At 33.9% G+C, this 20,943-nt stretch overlaps 2 protein-coding genes across 2 annotated transcripts in view; both read left to right on the top strand.

The window, feature by feature from the left end:
* Positions 1–6,453, top strand: part of LOC131065288 (beta-hexosaminidase 2-like) — a 43,621-nt gene extending 37,168 nt beyond the window's left edge. Inside the window, exons 3-4 of the mRNA XM_059208748.1 lie at positions 3,836–4,057; positions 5,383–6,453. Of these exons, the coding sequence (XP_059064731.1) occupies positions 3,836–4,057; positions 5,383–6,347 (1,187 nt within the window). The 3' untranslated portion in view covers positions 6,348–6,453. The remainder of the gene's footprint in view (positions 1–3,835; positions 4,058–5,382) is intronic.
* Positions 6,454–16,270: 9,817 nt separating this feature from the next.
* LOC131065283 (beta-hexosaminidase 2-like) lies at positions 16,271–20,057 on the top strand. The gene is made up of 2 exons (XM_057999747.2): positions 16,271–17,060; positions 19,090–20,057. The coding sequence occupies exons 1-2, from the start codon at positions 16,271–16,273 to the stop codon at positions 20,055–20,057; spliced, it is 1,758 nt and encodes a 585-aa protein (XP_057855730.2).
* Positions 20,058–20,943: the final 886 nt, after the last annotated feature.

Below are 20,943 nucleotides of genomic sequence, written 5' to 3'. Positions count from 1 at the left end.
TGTGACAAAATAATCAAAATTAAATTTAGATATAGATTTTTGATCAATAGTACGAAATATTCTTTTTTTACAATGTGTTGTGTCAATTAATCTAATTTGGTTGAATCAAATAAAATGAAATCAATATTTTATTATAGATTTGCGATTCAATAATAGAAAATACTTTATTCAATTAAATCTAGTATTGTAGATTAAGATGTCTTGTGTCTTGATTAATGTAATTATTTGGTTGGCATCAAATTAAATAAATTTTGGTTTATTATTGTGGATATGCAATCAAATAATAGAGTATATCTTGTGCAATGAAATCTAGTATTGTAAACAAGGCTATGTTGTGTGGACTAGTACAAATGATATTAGTTGGTCCTCTATCAGCATAAAATCTTCAATTAATATGATTTCATTTAATGTTTATTTGGATATAGTTGTGTGTAAAAGCATGATAGAGCTTGCTTCAATATGAGAAAATGGGTCATTGTCTTGTATTGATATCAATCAAGATTGTAGGGAGGAACAAGATCAACAAACATGCTACACATATAATGTTGATGTAGATCTAATATAATAATGAAGTTTTAAAATGGCCAAATGTAGAATATAGGTTTAAATGTGCTTGTGCCAAATAATCTTGGAATTGATTTCTTTATTATTTCTAAATGTTAATAACAAGCTAGGAATGTATATAAATACATGTCAATAATTTCATATTTCAATATTTCAGCACACATACGAATAAAAAATCAAATACCCGCTTTCTAAAGGGGTTGCCCTAGAGTTGGGAATATTAAAATTTAAATTAGATGGACTTGATCAAGGTCAAGTGAGCTAATCTATAGTTGTAGATGACTATAAAATGTGGATTGGTTAGGGATAAGGCAATGTCTAGTTGTGACAAGTTGATGGATTCTAAGTAGGAGTTAGTTTATGCCTTGATAAGACAAAATTGCATTCTAAGTCTCTTACTTGAGAAAATTGCAAAGTGGTATAAATCAAAGATGTAAAAGTGTAATGAATATCATAAATGATGTGTCCTAACACTCAAATCATTTTCACAATTGAACAAATATTATTCTTAGTCTATTAGCTACATGTCACTCATGATCAATACACATCAACTACATGACCCCAAAAACTATTTTGAGTATTTTTCCATATTGATTACAACAATTTGATTAAACAATTCACTCTTTAATAGAAGAAACATTAAAGTGTCTCTATCTTGAATCCCTAATTTCTATATCTATCCAAATTTTAGGATCCAATCTTTCATAACAATACATCAATCTATTATAGATATCCAAATCAACATCACACTAAAACTTAAAAAAATGTTATTTAGTCTCCATCATTCATAATATTATATATTTTGATTAATTCAATATTACATAATTATAAATATTTAATTGATAAAAAAAATTATAAAAAATATCTCACACTAAAAAATACTATTCAATTATTTCATTTTAATAAAAAACTTAAAAAAATCATTATTCTGAATATAACATTACTATATATCTATATTTCCTATCGACAAACCCACTACACTTCCTAACAATACTTCAATTATAATCACTAAGTAGTCACATACAACTCTTTACATTTTGTTGTTCATGTTCATACGTCATTCAAACCTGTAAACAAACTGATCTTGCTCTTTTTTTTGTCATCCCTGCCAAGAAAAGTGAGAATGGAATTTTAAATAAGCAGTCTTCGTTTTTGACAGTTTTGTGCTTGCAACATCTGTAGATGAAGCATTGAATTCTCTATAATATCATCAGTTTTGTCGTTTGGATTCAGTTTATTTAATTTTATTAGATATAGATGAATAGTTGATCTTGTAATTAATTGAAATCAAAAATTTATTGTGGATTTGTATTTAAATACCAGAGAATATTTTGTACAGTAAAATCTAGTGCTTTAGATCAGGTGCAATTGTGTAGATTGGCTTGATTTTCTATTGACATGCACTTTTGAATTAATATGCTTTTGTTTATGAATATATTTTGCTTTAAAATATGATAGATTAGATAACTGTTTTCAATTTATATCAATTAAGATCACACGGAAAAATAAGATGATACAAACATTTCACATATGTAGTGCAAATATAGATCTAATGTCGTAGTGAAGTTTTACAATATATTAGATGTAGAATATAGATTTAAATGTTCTCATATCAAATGATCTTACAATTGATTTATTAATTATTTTTGGATGTTTAATTAAACCTAAAAATGTATGTATATATATATATATATATATACCTATAGTTTAAATTTAATTTTTGCAAACAAATAAGAAAATACCTACTTTCTTAAGTGGTTGTCCTTTAATTGAAAGTTTTAAAATTTAAGTAGATGGATTTCATCAAGTGACCTAGTTCATAGTGAACATGACTATGAAATATGAATTGGTTATGAATGAGGTAATGTTTAAGAGTGATTAGTTGATAGATTATAGGTAAGAGTTGGTATGTGTCTTGGAAAAATAAAATAAAATTTGACATGTACAGGTAAGAAATTGTGCAATTTGATATTGGTCAATGATGTAATAGTGTCATGGATATCATAATTTATGTCTCGGAACTCAATATGACTCATTTTCAAAATTAATAAAGATCATTCTAAGCCTATTAGCTATATGTCCCTCATGATTACTAATTATTAATAACATGAATTATAATCCCTATTTGAGTATTTTCCCACATAAGAGTACATTTGTTGAATTAAACAAAGTAAATTAATTAACTTGATTAATGTTATTAAAAATAATTATTTAAATATTTAAGTATTTAATTGATTTAAGTAAGATGCAAATTAATAAACTATACAAATAAAATGAAAGACTCACAATTATATTAAAACCAAAATTATTCTAGAGAACAACAATTTGTTAGACTAAGTTATATAGTAGTCTAATATAAGACTAGGTTGCAAAAGACAATTCACTTCGGAACATTAAAATGTCTCTATCTTGAGTCTCTAATTTCTATATCTATTCAAATTTTAAGATCTAATATTTCATAAATATACATCAATCCATTATAAAAATCAAAATCAACATCATAATAAAATTTAGATAAACTAATTATTATTGTCAATTTTCTCTTACATTTAATGTGTCTATATTCCCTTGTAGACTAACCAACCACACTTCCTAACAATAATTGTGAGTTGTAACTTTTTGTCGTTCATATTCGTACGTATTTCAGACTTGAAAACGATAGATTCTCGATCAATGTTTGCCATCTCTACCAAGAAAAGTGCGAATGGCATCTACCCCAGAACAGAGAATCGACATTGAAGCAACCGAACATTAAGCCCATTTAAATAAGTACTCTTTGTTTTTGACATTCTTGTGCGTCCAACATCTGTAGGGGAATCCTTGAGTTATCTATAATATCGTCACTTTTGTCGGTTGGAATCAATTTAACACTTCAAAACTCCCCGCTCTTTGTACAATCCGCCATTCAGCAAGCGACAGAAGCTCTCATTGTCTAACGTCTTCCACCACCTCTATAAAATTCCCCATTATCAAACACAACGAAAGCATCTCACAGTGCGGATCTTTCATCAAAATGAGCATCTTCTACACTGTCTTTGTATTTCTCTTTGCATCTGCGGCTGCTGAGAACGGAAAAGTTTATGTATGGCTGCCCAGACGCCATGGGGAGCCATTTGGGGCTTAGAGACATTCTCGCAGCTCGTGCGCCGTTACAACGCGACGTCGATCTACTCTCGTGTCATCGTCGGCCCTGTGATGATCATGGATTACCCGCTTTTCCCACATAGAGGGATTGTTCTGGACACGAGCAGGAACTTTTACCCTGTTACAGACATTCTGCGGAGCATCAGGGCCTTGAGCTACAACAAGATCAATGTTTTCCACTGGCATATAACTGACTCGCATTCTTTTCCGTTAGAGTTGCCTTCGGAGCCGGCCTTGGCGCAGAAAGGATCGTACCCTGGAATGACGTATACTAGCCAAGACGTGCGTGAGATAGTTGAATATGGTCGAAACTATGGCGTCCGTGTGATTCCTGAAATAGACACTCCAGGTTTGTTAGTTTTGGCCTGTTTACCCACAGTTTTTTAAAGAATTCTGTTAACAGCTTCTTTCCAGTCGGATTTTCATTTTATTTGCGATTTTCCCCCAGTTTTCTTTAGTGACAAATCAAAACTTGGGCGGAGGAAGGTAATAATATCCAGTTTTTCCTTTTCTCGCATCGATAACTTTTATTTGCTTTCCCCACAACACGCAAGTGAAAAGATTGATGCGATGCGATGGATACCTGCTGAAACCTTCACTACTGCTGTTGGACAAAATCAGGGGATTTCACAAAATTTGGGAAAAATGCGTAGATAGCAAAATAAACTTCCTCATATTAATTCAGAAAATTGCATTCATATTTATTTTCAATATTTAGCCCTCAGCGGTCTAAACAAAGTGGTAATCAAACAGAACTACAATTAAAATCTTAGAGTGGGAGTATTATTTTTTTAACGAATTAAATGCTATCAATAAATGAACTAATTTCAGATTAGTTAATGGGTAACAAGTATGTTTGATCTTGATAAAATTTCATAGTTAATCACTTCCAAGTACCAAGTAGTATTAGGATGGGTGATATGTGGTGATGTCTTGATCCTTCATTTTATTGAATATCATCTACATGAAACAGATCATTCAGTTTCATGAGTGATAAATTCATACAAACCACAATTCATAGAATATAGGTCAGTGGGTTTGAGTGAAAAAACTACAGAATTGAATCTTGATATTAATATCATAAATCAAAGATTAGCTATAATATATTGATTAATCTGTTAATAATATTCAACTATTTCTCTATCTTATAATTTTAATACATTTTCTGCAGTTTAAATCTAGGGTAAAGGTACCAATAGTCATTATAGCTAACTTCAAGCTCCCTAAGCTTCTAAACAGTATATTAGATTTTGACAATTTTCTTTATTCCTCTTTATATGTGACTTAAGTGCTTATAGCTATTGTTTTGGTTTCTAAGTAGTTATGACAAATATGATGGGATTTGTTATACATCGAGGGTTAAAAAAATTGCCATTTCAAGATAACATCCAATACATATTTTCTATTGTACCGTTATTCATTCACTTTGACCAACACAAAATTTAGGTGATCCAATACATGAAACATGAATGATAATTGAATCAATTCCCCTATAACTGGAGAGCTTTTGGAGGGCTTTTGCAAACTATAGATGATCTATGAATACGCTCACTCCTCTAGGGTCAAAGAAAATTCTGCATCTCTCCAAGGAAATTCTTACGTTTATCATTTCTCCAAGCATTTCTTTGTAAATTGTGAAGTTAACTTGTGATTTGAATGTTATAACGATTTCAGGTCATACGTTGTCGTGGGCCAAGGCGTACCCAGAGATTACGACATGCTCCGATTTGTTCTGGTGGGAGGCCGGCACAAGCTGGGACGACCGAAAGGCCTCTGAGCCTGGATCCGGCCATCTCAATCCCTTACACCCCAACACATACAAAGTCGTCAACAATGTTGTAAACGACGTGGCCTCCATGTTCCCCGATAATTTCTTTCACGCGGGCAACGACGAGATAATACCAGGCTGTTGGATGGCGAATTCTGATATCCAAAAATTTGTTAGTGGGGGCGGAAACCTGAGCGAAGTCCTGGAGAAATTCGTGAAAGAAACCTACCCGTTAATAACAGCCCACAATAAAACTGTAATATACTGGGAGGATGTTCTTCTGGACGAAAAGATTAAGGTGAGGCCCGAGCTTCTGCCCAAAGAGACCACCATTCTTCAATCCTGGAACAACGGTCCCAACAATACAAAGCTTATTACTGCAGCTGGATACAGAACCATTGTTTCTTCTACCGATTTCTTTTACTTGGATTGTGGGCATGGCGGCTGGCTGGGTAATGATAGTCGCTATGATAAGCAGGTCAGCGACGATGGGAGCCCTTTCAACTATGCGGGAGGCAACGGTGGCTCTTATTGTGCGCCCTTCAAGACGTGGCAAAGAATTTATGACTACGATATCACTTATGGGCTGAGTGAGGAGGAAGCCAAGCTTGTTTTAGGTGCAGAGGTGGCCCTCTGGTCTGAACAGGCTGATGGAACTGTTTTAGATGCTCGACTTTGGCCCAGAGCTTCTGCCATGGCGGAAATACTGTGGTCGGGGAATAAAGACTCGAGTGGGCAAAAGAGATACGCAGAAGCCATCGATAGATTGAACCAGTGGAGATATCGTATGGTGGGCAGGGGAATCAACGCAGAGCCTCTGCAACCAATGTGGTGCCTCTTGAATCCTGGAATGTGTAATTTGAATCAATGATCTTGTCAGTGCACTCTTCTCAATTTATGATTATGCGCCCATGAATTCTCAATTCTTTGTGTAATGGTCGACATGGCCTATCTCGAGTAGATGGGCTTGAGCGGCAATGCATCTACTGTGGATCTGCTGAATTAATTTACGGAATATTTGGTTTCCGTAAACTTAAAATTCGTTGTGAATGAAATCCAATTGCTTGTGTATTGATTGTTGTTGATATCTTTTCTGGTTTGCCTTTTTTTTGGTTCAGATTTTAAACCCACGTTTATTGATAATCAATTTGAGAAGCGTCAATTTTAGGCTTCTGCTTTTGGTTTAAACAACATATTTTAAGTTTTCATTTATTCACGTGACTGGTCTGAAAGCACTGTAATAGATGGGTTCTACGACAGAAGCTAGTGTAATTTAAGATGTGCCACTTAAACAAATCAAAGCTTAGAATATGTTGTTTGGGTTTTCCTATTACAAAATGATGATTGGTTGATTTAATTTCTTTTATTGTTCTCTTGCAATATTTATGTACTCTTGGGCCCCTCCCAATAGTGGTTGGCTGAAGTTGAATTTAGATGGCTCGTCAAAAGGAAATATAGGTCAAGCAGGTGGGGGTGGTGTCGTACGTGATAACAAGGGTAATTTTGATATGGCCTATGTGGCCAACTTAGGCACACAAACGTCGAGCTTTGCGGAGGTGGCAACTATTTACTATGGCCTCATTTTAATCAATGAAAGAGGGTACAATCGAATCATAATAGAAGGTGATTCAGGAAACACTATCCTCCTTAAAAATGAAGCTACTCTGGACTAGAAGTGTGAGAATTTAAAAATCTATTTAGCAAGTCAAAGGGGATTTTCGTAGAGATAGATTAGTATCCTGAAATAAAATCTGTAACCTTCTCATTTGGATTTCGCTTAAATTGAAAAAGGTCTAGGATGGTGACCCTACTACCAATGTTGGCCTGGAACCATTTGAGAAACAATTCCATAAGTTGATCAAATGTTTGATGGAATTATCAGGTAATGAGTTCTACCATTCTAACATAGTTTTGTTGAGGGAACAAGAGAGAAGCTTAAGCAAGATGAAATCTAAACTATGATAATCATTACACATGGTCATGAATGAGTCAATATGCACATTAGGATAACTATCTCCATTGAATCAATCAAACTTCAATACTTTAGCCCCTTGGGGAAGGATAGTGTTAAGGATGGTCAAATCGAATGAGCTCTTCCGGTAATAAGTATATACAGAAGAGTGGCTAGAGATGGATGCAAGATTTGTGAGTTGTTGCAATTGACCCATGTTCTACAATATGGTATTTAAGATAGGATTTTAAGGTGGAGGAGCACCACGTGTGCCACCACCTCCACCAATACTAACATAAGGACCAGTACCACCACTAGGGATAGTGTTACCACCTATGCCAACATTGATAGAAGTGATATGAGCCACAGTGGAAGCAATAGAGGAGCTGTTAGAAATGCCTGTGTAACCAGGGGAATGGTAGAAGCATTGATGCTAGGGATAGTGGGTGTTGATTCAACCATGTGTATTGTCATCCCAAGTATATAAACACCAATTTCAAAACTATAGGTGTCAAACTAATTGTCTTGGGGAGGAGTACTTGCTAGGGGAACATGACTCTTAACAATCAAAGACAGTTCCCTCAACATCTCTAGGCCTCTTCTATCTGAAATCAACATGTCTCTTAAAGCATTCACAACATTTTTAGCCTGAGGGAGGATATTTCCTAATTTAAGAAACCTTTGAAATATCTTTGAAATATCTCAAGTTCTCATCTAATATATGAATCAGGTCAAACTCAATAGTGATAGTGAAGTCATGATCAATAGAAAGAGGATAATACAAGGGAGAGCTCGTCAAGGTGTTAAATCGAGAATTAGATTGTGAAATAGATGGAGAAAAACCCCCTGTCAAAATGGTCCTAACAAGGTGAGAAGCCATGAAGTCATTTGGATCGGGAAGTGGTTCATTATACAATGGACCTAGCTGAGGAGGACTATAATGATTTAGAGGAATTCTCTTCCTAATAGTCCTTCTTAGAACAGCCCCTGTGGCAGTCTGGGTCGTAAAGCTCGTAGACAAGATCTATGAGGGTACTATAATGGTCTTACAACACCTGGTGATAAAGGAAACTTTGTTGAAATTATTTTATACATATATACATATATATATAGATATATAGATATATATATATATATATATGTATGTATGTATGTATGTATGTATGTATGTATATAAGTTTTATAACCACACATACACACAATGAGGAATTAAAAATGAAATTGTTTCATTTTGGGTTCGCCGAAATGTAGAGGATGGGATTTGCTACTATCAAAGTGATGAAATTCAAGGAAAAAAACCAACCTTCGCTCTACCTCACTTTACTAGCACTTTGGTGAGCCAAGGGATATAAACTATGAAACTGAACAGACAAGCCACATAAATTTCTAAACAACCTCTGCTAATTCTCTATTCTCGGGATGAATGCGTAGAACTTGGACACCAGTGTGATGCACTAAAATTTTGTATGGATAGAGTACCAAATCCGTACAACAAATGTGGATATAAAAAAAATATTAAGCTAAAGAAACTATACTAAACGAAATCACCAATATGAAATAATACCAACTTAAAGTTCAGAAAAAGATGAATTAGGAAGGCTCACAACTAGGACCCATGATTGAAGCCTCCAACAGAGTGATCTTCCTCCCTTGATAATGAACCTTCACACAGATAAAAGGAAAATTATTGGGGATATGTTAAGAGGTCTTCCTCAATCAGACCCCCATTTTGGTGTTTCCACCTCCATAGACAACCAATATAATAGCCACAGATAAAAGAAAGATTATAAAGAAACAAGTAGATAATAGATATGCTTGATAGAAACTAATGGATGTTGGCATTTTGAGTTTGTTGGCAATTTGCATAGAGATTGCATTAATGATATGTTGTCATTGATGTCAATTGAACTGGTAATGGTATTCATGTTATTGCTGATATTGTTGTTTTTGATATTGGCTAGTAACTGATAAGGAAGAGCTTTGTGGAAGATGTTGTAAACCGGTATGAAAAGTTTGTGAGTTGAACAGGTGAACCGGTGTAAAGGGTTAAACCTTTCTATGTAATGTAACCAGTAAACCCTATCAGTTGTTAAACCCTAACCGATCAAGTTTGATGGTTTATTATCTGATAAGCGGTAATGATGGAGACACATGTGATCATTGTATGAGGATATATTCATATTGTTTTGGCGCGTTTATTTCTTGTCTAGGGAAGGAGAAAAGTGGATTACATCTAATGCACAATGCATGGTGAGTTACAAAGTCCGATGAAGTGGTGATCATGGAGCGGTTGGAATTTTCTTGAAGAATGTGAAGAGATTGTCATGATTTCTAATGGTCAAGATTGTACTGACTTGTTTGTAATCTCGATGATGAGAATTAGGTTTTTGTTGTGTTACCGACCTAATTGATTTGTGTTTAAGGTTGATGAAGTTGTTTGTAAAGTTTGTTGGCAAGATTGATAGAAACCTGTTGATTGTGTAGTTGCCTAACCAATGAATGGATCTACACTTTGAGTGAAGGCAGATTGAAGCTTAGAAAGATCTGATCAAGCAAATGTAGTGCTACTCAGACAGATCAAGAAAACATGTTGTTTTCTAACAATTACAGTAGAAGTGAAATCCCTTAACCGGGTAAGCTCTAACAAGGTGGTCCATTAGCTTGGATTCTTAAATCCTCCAGCAAGGTTACTCTTAATAGGGTATTGTGCTTTTCATCAAGGCATATTTGTAAATCCCTTAACCAGGTGATTCCTAACCGGAATTAGTTCTTAACAAGACTTATTGTAAAGATTTAACAAGCTTGGCTCCTAACAAGGCAAACTTCAGAAGAGTTCAGATAGCTATCCTTGTGAGCCTCATCTCACCGTGGTTTTTACCTATTTGGGTTTTCCACATATAAACATTTGTGTCAAGTGGTGAATGCTTTTGTGGTTGTGACCTTATTTGTTGATTTGGTTAACTTCTGATAAGGCATGCTAAGTAGAAGCATTGAGAGTTGAATATGTTGAGTTATGATTGAGCATTGTTGATGTTTACAAGATGGAAGTTGTTTACTGTTAAAGTTGTCATATTAGTTAAACCAGTTGATGTCAAGTATTCTTATGAATATTGATCTTGACTGAGATATGTTTCCTTTGTTTGACTGAGTTTGAGTTTGGGAACTTTCTATTAGCTTTTAAATGTACTAATTCACCCCCCCCCCCCCTCAACTCCAACAAAGTTATAATGTTTTATTATAAGTATCTAGAGTGTCTTGGGTGCCAAAAATTAAAAAGAGATAAGATATCTATGCCTTTCATTGAAAGGAAAACACCAAAATATGTTTTTCCATGGGATTTTAGGTTTGTTGGTCATATGGCATGGAAAGAACCTTCATTTGTGGTGTATAAACAATATTTTTTGCTCTAGCTTGGCATATTTGAAAGGTTTGTTAAGAATATTAGTTACATTGAAGAAGATAATGGATAAATTTCACCATGTTGTAGAGCAAACACAAGGGTTGAGGACATGAAGATGATATATCTCTATTCAAGATGTGTTGATGATAATGATGATGTCAAGGTATTTAGTTTGTAAAAATTATGAATTCCAAAATTTTATGACAATCAACACCAATATTAGTCCATAATATCATGTTGCTAGGATTGATCATGTAGATAGATATGATAGTTTAGGAAGCTACAAAATTCTTGACAATTTTTTTGGTCATTTTGCTAATCATGGGTTCAAAGCCTTTACTCATATTCCATTAGGTTACTCTCCTCTTGATGCTTCTACATTTAACTCCTAGGGGGTGGTATCCATATAGATGGTTGTTTCAAAAAATCCCTAAACTTAACAAAAAATAATACTAATCTCTCACAGGAAAGTACTTTCCATAAACCCCTTGAATGGTATTCTCAAGCCTCTATATTTAGATTATTTTCCTAAATACATTTGAAATTTTAAGTACATATTTCCTCTATTTCTTTTGATAATTATTTCCTAAATCCACAAGTAAGTGATGGTATTCATAGCATTTTCCTAGTTAGATATCATTGCACAATAGAGAGAATTTCAAGGTTTCATCCCAAGTTGACAAGAATGGAAATGTATTTGAAACTACTAAGGAGAGTATGGGTGACTATGATAGTTATGAAGAAATGTTAGCTAGGTTGTTTGATAACATACTTGAAAGTCCTTTTTGTCCATGAATAAATTTGAAAGGAGTAGTTGAAAATGGTGTAATTTTGGGTTCTATAAATAAAATCCTTTCATATAACAATGAGAAAATCAAAATAGGCCAATGCCATTATCATAAAGAAGAGTACTAATTTATGACAATCCATAATAGTTATAAACATGGAAGGAAAGGGACTATGCTATAGATAATTTCATAGTGATGTGATAAACCCTTTGACATAAGTTGATTGGAAGGTTATTGGCACCAAAAGCCACCTTTTAATCTATACAAAACATCACCTTGCAAATTCACAAAAGGGTGTTAAATTATGATAAGAGAAGTCTCCTAAGTTATGATGAAGGGTTTGTGCTAAATTTGGAGCTCCATATAGTGGTGATGTTTGGGGTACGAAGAGACATATATTAATTTTTTATTTCCCTAAAAAACACTTGTTTATTTTTTTCTTGGAATAGAGACTAGTAATGGACATTAAAGCTCATGTATGGAAATGGTATAAAGGGTTTAATTCAAGCTGAAGGGAGAATCACATCCCTTTAATAGATAGTGAATACATTAAGTAGAAGTGAAGGATAGTCTACTTTAAGTAAAAATGACAAGGAAAGTGGTCTTAAGGTATAAAGGAACATTCAAACAAGTAGATAATCATCAAGTTGAGGACAATAATACAAATTAGGAGTATCAAAGGAAATGACAAAGATATAAAATAGCATGGGCAATATACAATTCTTAATGAATTTTTATACCAAACAAAATTGAAATGAGAGTTCACAAGTGTAGCATGAAAAAAAAAGTAGGCATGACAAGCTTTAAAAGACAAATCCCTTGAGATAAAATATAGAAAGAGAAATCTTTTTAAGTTGGCATAAGGGAAAATATATAGTCTTAAAATCATGCTACAATAGAGTTAATGGTGTGTGACTGTGCAAAATAGACAATTTTTTAAACATGTTCAAAAGAACCTTGAGGTCACACATGCAAGAGGCAAGTTATGATGCATAATAGGGTAGGGACATTACTATCAACAAAAATGCATAGTCATAATTGTACTATTTGTGAGAGCATCATGACAGTGAAACAATAGAAAAAAGAAAAAGACACCGACTCTTCATGCATGATAGAAAGGTAGAAAATGGGTCAAAATCACATATGACTAACTTTATGACTTTATGGGTCAAAAATCAATGATATGGACTCTAGATGGCAGGGACCAAGCTTGAGTTGGATGAGGTCAAGAAAACCCAGCAGGCCCTTAACAAGAAAATTGAGAAGGTCCCTGCCTCCCTATAGGCTATTCATGATGAGATGGAAAGAAGGGAAAATAAAAGAAAACATAGGGAGTCCCTATTCATGAGATTTTGTGCCGCAAATTCCTTGGTTAAAGCCACCCTTGACTCTGCATTGGTCTTCTCTAGCTTTGGGATAGGGTTGAGTAAAAAAGTTTCTTTTTCTAATAAAGTTCTTAATTTGTGCCAGGATTGGCAGGAAAAGGGTACCCACATGTAGTAGACCATCTCTTTGTGTCTGTGTTGGGTGGTTCTTTTGAGTTTTTGGTTGTTTTTGTTCTTCTCTATTTGTTGGTCTTTTAGTGTAGTTGTTGGCTCTCTATTCACTTTGCTATGTTTTGGTGGGTTTTTTTTGCTGGCTATGCATCCCTCATGCACTCTTGGTGTCACTTTGTGGATATGTAATGATACAAGCTTATCCTATTTTTATTAATCAAAACCTTATGACTTTTAAATGAGTCCTAACCCATTATCCTATGACCTAGGACTTTAGGAGAGGCATTATAAAGTGAGAATGACACATTAAACTCACTTAAAATTTTGGAATAGAAATTAAATTCACACTAGACTCCTAAGTGTTACATATTATCATTTGACTCCCTCATCATCACATTTGCATGCACTTTACAACACAACATCATACTTCACAACTAAAAGGTAAATTTAATAGTATTTATATTTTTTCACATCATAGGATATAAATGTGAAATAGAAGACCTTTACCTCCCCAAATAGGCTAGTTCAACCTAATTGGCTTAACACAATAGATCATTATGTCAAATCTTTGATCTGATTGGCCAAGAATGCTTTCATACTCAATTCCAAATATTCGAAAGACATGATACTTCTATAGCTAAAGCAAAGGAACACCAACATATACACAATCGCATACATCATTTCTAACCAACATATCTAGGTTTATTTCCATTCATAATAAAATTCCATTCAACAGTTAATGTATTCATAAGCTAGGTAATTAGGATTATCTAAAAGATAAACATATTTAACCCTAATTCATCAAATTAAATCATACATCACATTATAATACAAAATCATCAAATAATCATAATAAAATGTCCACAAAGATTATAACATTAATATCTCATGATAATGATAAAATCATCCTAAATGTTCTTTCCTGTAAATTGATAGATGAACTAGAGGGTGGGTCTCACAACTTTCTCCAAGTGCATTTTTTTTCATCATACATTTTCAATTGAAAATTCCACAAGAAAATTAAAAGTGAACATGTAGTCTTATATCTTGTAAGTATTTAAATATATATGTACTATCTTTGAAATAAGCACACTAAATTCCACCATGTTGTGAATCATATTCACATGACATCCTCTTAATGAATTATGTATATATGGAGATTGACATAATAGTATAAATGATTAGTCCTCCAACAACAATAAAAATTATTTGAGCTTGCCACTTGCACAACATATCATCATATATCCTAAATATTAAATTACCTTCATGGGCCTAGATGATCACCAATACACACACACACACACACACACACACTTGTACCACCTAATAGAAATGACCAATATACATTTAATCTATAATAATTGTCAATATATGATAGATAGAATCACCAACAAAGTCCTAGCCAAATGTAAAGTGAATGAGACCATAGGAGGTGTGAAGACTATATATTGCAAATGCGATAAACTATCCTCATAGCTCTATCTATTGACATAATAAGAACTTTCTACCTAGATTTGTTAGGATCCTCTAAACATCCAATTCACCACAAGAGAACAACTCACATTATATATGGTATCACATTATGCATATAAATAAAGCTTATAGGGTTGTACCACCTAATGGCCCTATCTAATGGATACAATATTGATGCAATAGTATGCATGGAGAAATAAAATGAAAAGTGGCACACTAATGATTACTCAATGAAAATGAATTAATACTAGGGGCACTAACATACCAAAATAAACTCTAACACCTTAGGGAAATTTCAAAGATAGTCCTAGATCACATCCATAGCTATCAAGAACTTGGAATCATCTGTATGTATAATTTAAGCTATGCAACATCAAACTATTAGCATATAAAACATATGATCATAATTTAGCTAATGAGAGCACATTATCATTGATCTCACATCCTCAAAGCTTATGATATCAAATGATCACAACCGAGATAATAGGAATACATTATTATAGCTCAAGAAAAGCACAGGGGTTGAACAATTAACATAGATTTAGGAAGGAAGAAAAAAGAGAGTTTGAATTAAGATTAATAATTGTAGTCAATGGGGTCAATTGAATACTATTTTTCCCATTCATGACTAATATCTAGGCACCATAGAGTACATCAAAAGCCAAAAAATGGGGATGCATGACTTAGTGTCGATTGGGTTTTTCTTCCATAAAAAATTAAACAACATTAAATGTGCTCCCCTCTTTTTTTGAGTTTTGTTAAATATCTGATAAATACCATTAGTAGAAACTTAGTATAAATTATTCAATAATTTAAATATTTATTCGTACAACACAAACACACATATACATAAATTTACATATACATATACATATACATATACATCACACACACACACACACACACACACACACACACACACACACACATACAGAGAGAGAGAGAGATTCACTAAACTTGAAGTTTGAATGTGTGAATTATAATTACATATATATGTATGTTTGTGAAATTATATTATTCACACTTCAACATTTCAATTGATATATTAGAAAAAATCTAATATGTACACAAATATATAAATGTGTTAAGAAAGTTGTCTTTAATCTTATCTTATATCTCATATATCAAAGAGTTAATTGAGACCTAATCCTTATAACTTTAATCTGAAAACCACTTATAATTTTTTTAATCAAAAATTATAATCAATATTACAGTCAATACTTTGTGCATTTATTATCCATTACATTTACTATTTTATTTAGATCAATTAAGAGTAACCGTACAAATTGTTCATATCCGCTTTCACATAAAAACAAAAAAAAATTGAAAAAAATAAATAAAGAAAATCCAGCTAATATATTACGATGTCATAAATATTTTTTATTTTTAAATATAATAAAATCCAACCCATATTTCACAATGTCATCAGAAAATAATCTAATAGCCGGCAGCCGGGTTCAGCAGGCAACAATGCTGTGTTTCTTCAATCGACCTCAACGCCCGACACGTGTATGTCAAATTTTTTTTTTTCAATTCTAGTTTTGTCCCTCTCAATTGAATTAGCTTCGCATGATCCGCCTGCAACCTATCGACAAAAGCATAAAACAATCCATACACCTTTCTCCCTCACGCACTCCATAAATTGCTCATTCATCACCACAAGCAAACATAAAATCTTCAGCCATGATGAGGATCCCCCTGCGCTCTCTCATCTTCTCTCTCTTCGCATTCACAGCTGCGGCATCTGAAAACATTTATGTATGGCCAAAGCCCATCTCTGTAAAATGGGGAAATGAGACCCAATTCATGATTCCATTATCTTCGACCTTCCAAATCTCGTTTCCCAATCATACAAGCCTTGCAAACGCAGTCTCCCGCTACAAACAGATCATCTCGGAAAAGCCTTGGTATCCCATCCACTCACCCGACGCTGCACCATCCACGCCCGTTTCTTCGACCCCGTTAAAACAGCTCAATGTGCTGGTCCGCGATCTCAACGCCGACCTCCAGCACGGGGTCGACGAGTCATACAATCTCACCGTTCCCTCTGACGGAACGCCCGCCACTTTATCGGCTCAGACGGCATGGGGAGCCATTTGGGGCTTGGAGACCTTCTCACAGCTGATCCGCCTCTACAACGCCACTTCCTCTTATCCTCTCCTCATCCCGGGGCCTTTGATGATCGTGGACTACCCGCTATTCCCACACAGAGGAATTACGCTTGACACAAGCAGGAACTTTTATACTGTGGGAGAAATTCTGAGGACCATTAGCGCCATGAGCTACAACAAAATTAATGTGTTCCACTGGCACATAACCGACTCGCATTCTTTTCCGCTAGAGTTGCCTTCGGAGCCGACCCTGGCGCAGAAAGGATCGTACCCTGGCATGACATATACAAATCAAGATGTGCGTGCAATAATCGAATATGGGCGAGACCATGGCGTCCGTGTCATCCCGGAGATTGACGCTCCAGGTTCGTATATACAGTTCAATGAGCTTACTTTCTTTACTACTTGAAAGATAATTCAATAGCTGATCTACACCAAAGAATAATATAGGCAGAAAGGTTTAGCTGGTATAGAGTGAAATTTTTTGGATGATTTTAGAATTATAATTTCACAGGTCAACCAATATACGTCGTAGCTTACAAATATCCTTCGATTCAATGCCTTTTGAAAGCTATAGTTTCTTGTTATCTTTATATTTTTCATGTTTGTAATGCCCAATCAGAAATGCCGCCCGCCCTTCAGGAGGAATGTACTCGATTAACTTATATATTGTTTCGTCGATAGGATATGCGTAATTTTAAATATCTTATATTTGGATTTTATATTAAAATATAAAATTGATTGCTTAAATTTACATTCAGATTTAGGGACCATTAAATTTAGAAGATGTTTGTACGACATATTTACTATTGTGGGGTAAAATTTGTATAGTTATGTCAATTGTTATCTATTTTTGGATTTATTTTTACCGAATATTTTAATATAATTATATATTAATAAATAAGACATTTTTTTTATAGATTTTACTCATGACTCAATACTTTTTTTATTCAATTCATTTTATGTTTATATATTTAATTTTATCATATTTCCATTTGTATAAAACTTAATATATTTTGATTATTTAATCTATGTATATTAACTATTATTTTCATATATTTGTTTCCTACTACAAACTTTCAGTTCTAATCCTCTCATTCAATTTTATGCTACTTAGACTAGTCTAGTTCAATCTAGGACATGAGACTGAATCTAAAATTTAAAAATTTAATTCAATTTTTAATATTCCTATATCGTTTCATTAGCCATTAAGAACTAGATTGATGTATGTTTGTATTTATTATTGTTATTTTTTTATATTTAAATATACTCAATGTTCAATAAATTTTTATGGACACCAACAAAAAAATATTAGAGCACACTTCATTTATGAAGGGTGAAAGAATTATAGTCTATATAAAAATCATATAATACTTTTGTATGCTTACATATGATATTTATGATTATCCACTCAAAATTGCAAAGTCAATGTATCTAGAGGACTGACCTAGGAGGACTTGATCCTAGCAATTCAACAATCTCCCCCAAAGTGTTTGTATACACCACCTTAGTAGATTCATACACACAGAAGGTGAATAGATTTGTCAATTCATTCCCATATAATTATGTCCATTCTCATGTATTAGATCAAAGTTGTGGCACTTGGGTTCAAACTTAAGGGACTCAAATGTGAACCACATAAAGCATATATGCACAAAGTTTGCAACTTCTTCAAGACTAATATAATCAATTTCTACATATTTGAAAAGTGATTCCAACTTAATATCAATAACATTTCTTTATATTTAAAATTCTCAAAACTTAACACATCTATCTTTCCATTTAAATTTCTAAATACTCAACTTTAATTTGACCTAAATTAATTATACTACCTAAATTAATTATACTTTAATATTAAAGCAATTTTGTATTAGTCTATTGTCTCATTATGTAAGTGTTGATGCCATTTTACATTTGCACACATATATATTTTTATTATGTATACATATGTATATTGCAAATATATTGAAAGTAGAAGGAATGATATCGATAAATTTTGGATGATATGCAAATGCCTATCATTAAGCTATCCTCAATTCAATAGTTAAAAGATAAATTTTAAGTAACGAGATGAGACAACTATTTACCTATTTTTTATAAATGAAGTAAAAGTATTCTATTGTTGAAAGATGATATATCTTTGTTACGGAAATATTCTATCTTTCAAACTTATCTTGTGAATTTGAGGCATACTTGTTCTTATGACTTCAATGCAAAGGCAAGATAATTAAATAATAATAATTTATATTAAATATTTTATTTGTAGTTATCAAGATTGAAATTTGTTGCTTCATCCTAATTGCCCATTGACTTTGCACATATAAAAATTCAACTCATGTTTATAGCTTTAATTATTTTAGTTATTGAAAACTTAAAATGGTTGAATGCTTTCAGGGCATACCTTGTCATGGGCCAAGGCCTATCCAGAGATCATGACATGCGCAAACACATTCTGGTGGAAGCCCGGCAGCCTTTGGGAGGAGCGAACAGCGGCAGAGCCTGGATCCGGCCATCTCAATCCTCTCCACCCCAACACATACATAGTAGTCAAAAACGTCGTAAATGACGTAGCTTCCATGTTTCCTGATCATTTCTACCACGGAGGCAACGACGAAATCATTCCCGGCTGTTGGGAGGAGAACCTCGATATTCAAAGCTTCCAAGCTCAGGGAGGAGACCTCAGCGAACTGCTCGAGAAATTCGTCAACACAACCCACCCTTACATTACTGCCCACAACAAGACTGTAATCTATTGGGAGGATGTGCTACTGGACGCAACAATAAAGGTAAGACCGGATCTTCTTCCCAAAGAAACCACCATTCTTCAGACCTGGAACAACGGCCCGAATAATACAAAGCGCATTACTGCAGCGGGCTTCCGGGCCATTGTTTCGTCGGCAGATTTCTACTATTTAGACTGCGGCCATGGGGACTTCGCTGGCAATGACAGCCGCTATGATAAGCAGATTGGCGATGATCCAGGGAATCCATTCAACTATGCGGGAGGCAATGGCGGGTCGTGGTGTGGGCCCTTCAAGACTTGGCAACGAGTTTATGACTACGATATCACTTATGGGCTGAGTGAGGAGGAAGCAAAGCTTGTTTTAGGTGGAGAGGTTGTCCTGTGGTCTGAACAGGCTGATGGGACTGTTTTAGATACTTGGCTTTGGCCCAGAGCTTCTGCCATGGCGGAGACACTGTGGTCGGGGAATAGAGATTCAAGTGGGAAAAAGAGATATGCAGAGGCCATAGAGAGATTGAACCAGTGGAGATTTCGGATGGTGAGTAGGGGAATTAATGCAGAGCCTCTGCAGCCATTGTGGTGTCTCATTAATCCTGGAATGTGTAACTTGAATCAATAAGCATGTCCTCTGTGTTCCTCTGTTATAATCTCATTTTTTCTGGCATAATGATTAACTGCTCCCTGTTTTCAGAACAGGACTGCACCTCCTCTCCAATGATTGAATTTATCAACTTCAGTCCTTAATTCAGTATTTAACTTTAAATATATTATTTTCTTATTTATTTATTTTTATTTACTTTTGGTGTTCAATTAGTCATCAAAGATCGTATTACATTTCATTGTAGTTACATATGTCTTAGTTTACAACATGAGATATATGTTCTACTATGATACTTCAATTTCATATTTACCTCTTTAGAAGGAATTAAAAAAGCTAGAAGAAAGTTGGCAGTGGATTTATATTGTCGTATCTTTTGAATCTATAATTTGTACCTTATAATCAAATGATTGGAGCTTAATATGACATCACCACAGGTTATAATATTATTGTTCTTGTCGCAAGTAAATAATATATTACTTTGTTGTTCAACTGATTTTTTGTAAGTTTTTCTTTTATAGCAAGGTTGGGTAATCCATCACTGGCCCTTATGGCCATGACTACATCAATTGATCTTAGAGTATGGTCATTCTAACTAGTTTTATAAAATAAATTTGATAAGGAGAAATGATAACATGTGATGATTGTTGGCTCCCTGCAAATCAATAAATCCACTAAATCCTAAAGACTAGCCACATTCTTATGCTTAGACATAGTGTTGGATTTGGCCAACAAATGAGATTCAGTCATAAGGCTGAAATCGCATACACTTATGGCTTTGCTAGACCAAGGCAGGTGAACCTAACGATTCCTAAAGATTCAACACTTAATTTGCACAGACATTGTATTTTATAGTAGAGAATTCTCAAAAACAATTCACCAAGGGTAGTCTAAATAACTATAAATA

Source organism: Cryptomeria japonica, chromosome 1, assembly GCF_030272615.1.
Source record: "Cryptomeria japonica chromosome 1, Sugi_1.0, whole genome shotgun sequence".
NCBI classification, from domain to species: Eukaryota; Viridiplantae; Streptophyta; class Pinopsida; order Cupressales; family Cupressaceae; genus Cryptomeria; species Cryptomeria japonica.
Note: the sequence above shows the minus strand (reverse complement) of the source record. Positions and strands in the feature narration are given on the sequence as shown.

Excerpts from the sequence above, each read along its gene's own strand:
- LOC131065283 (XM_057999747.2), top strand. The coding sequence starts at position 16,271 with ATGAGGATCCCCCTGCGCTCTCTCATCTTCTCTCTCTTCGCATTCACA. Across the intron at positions 17,061-19,089 it reads CCCGGAGATTGACGCTCCAG|GGCATACCTTGTCATGGGCC; the intron begins GTTCGTATATAC and ends GAATGCTTTCAG.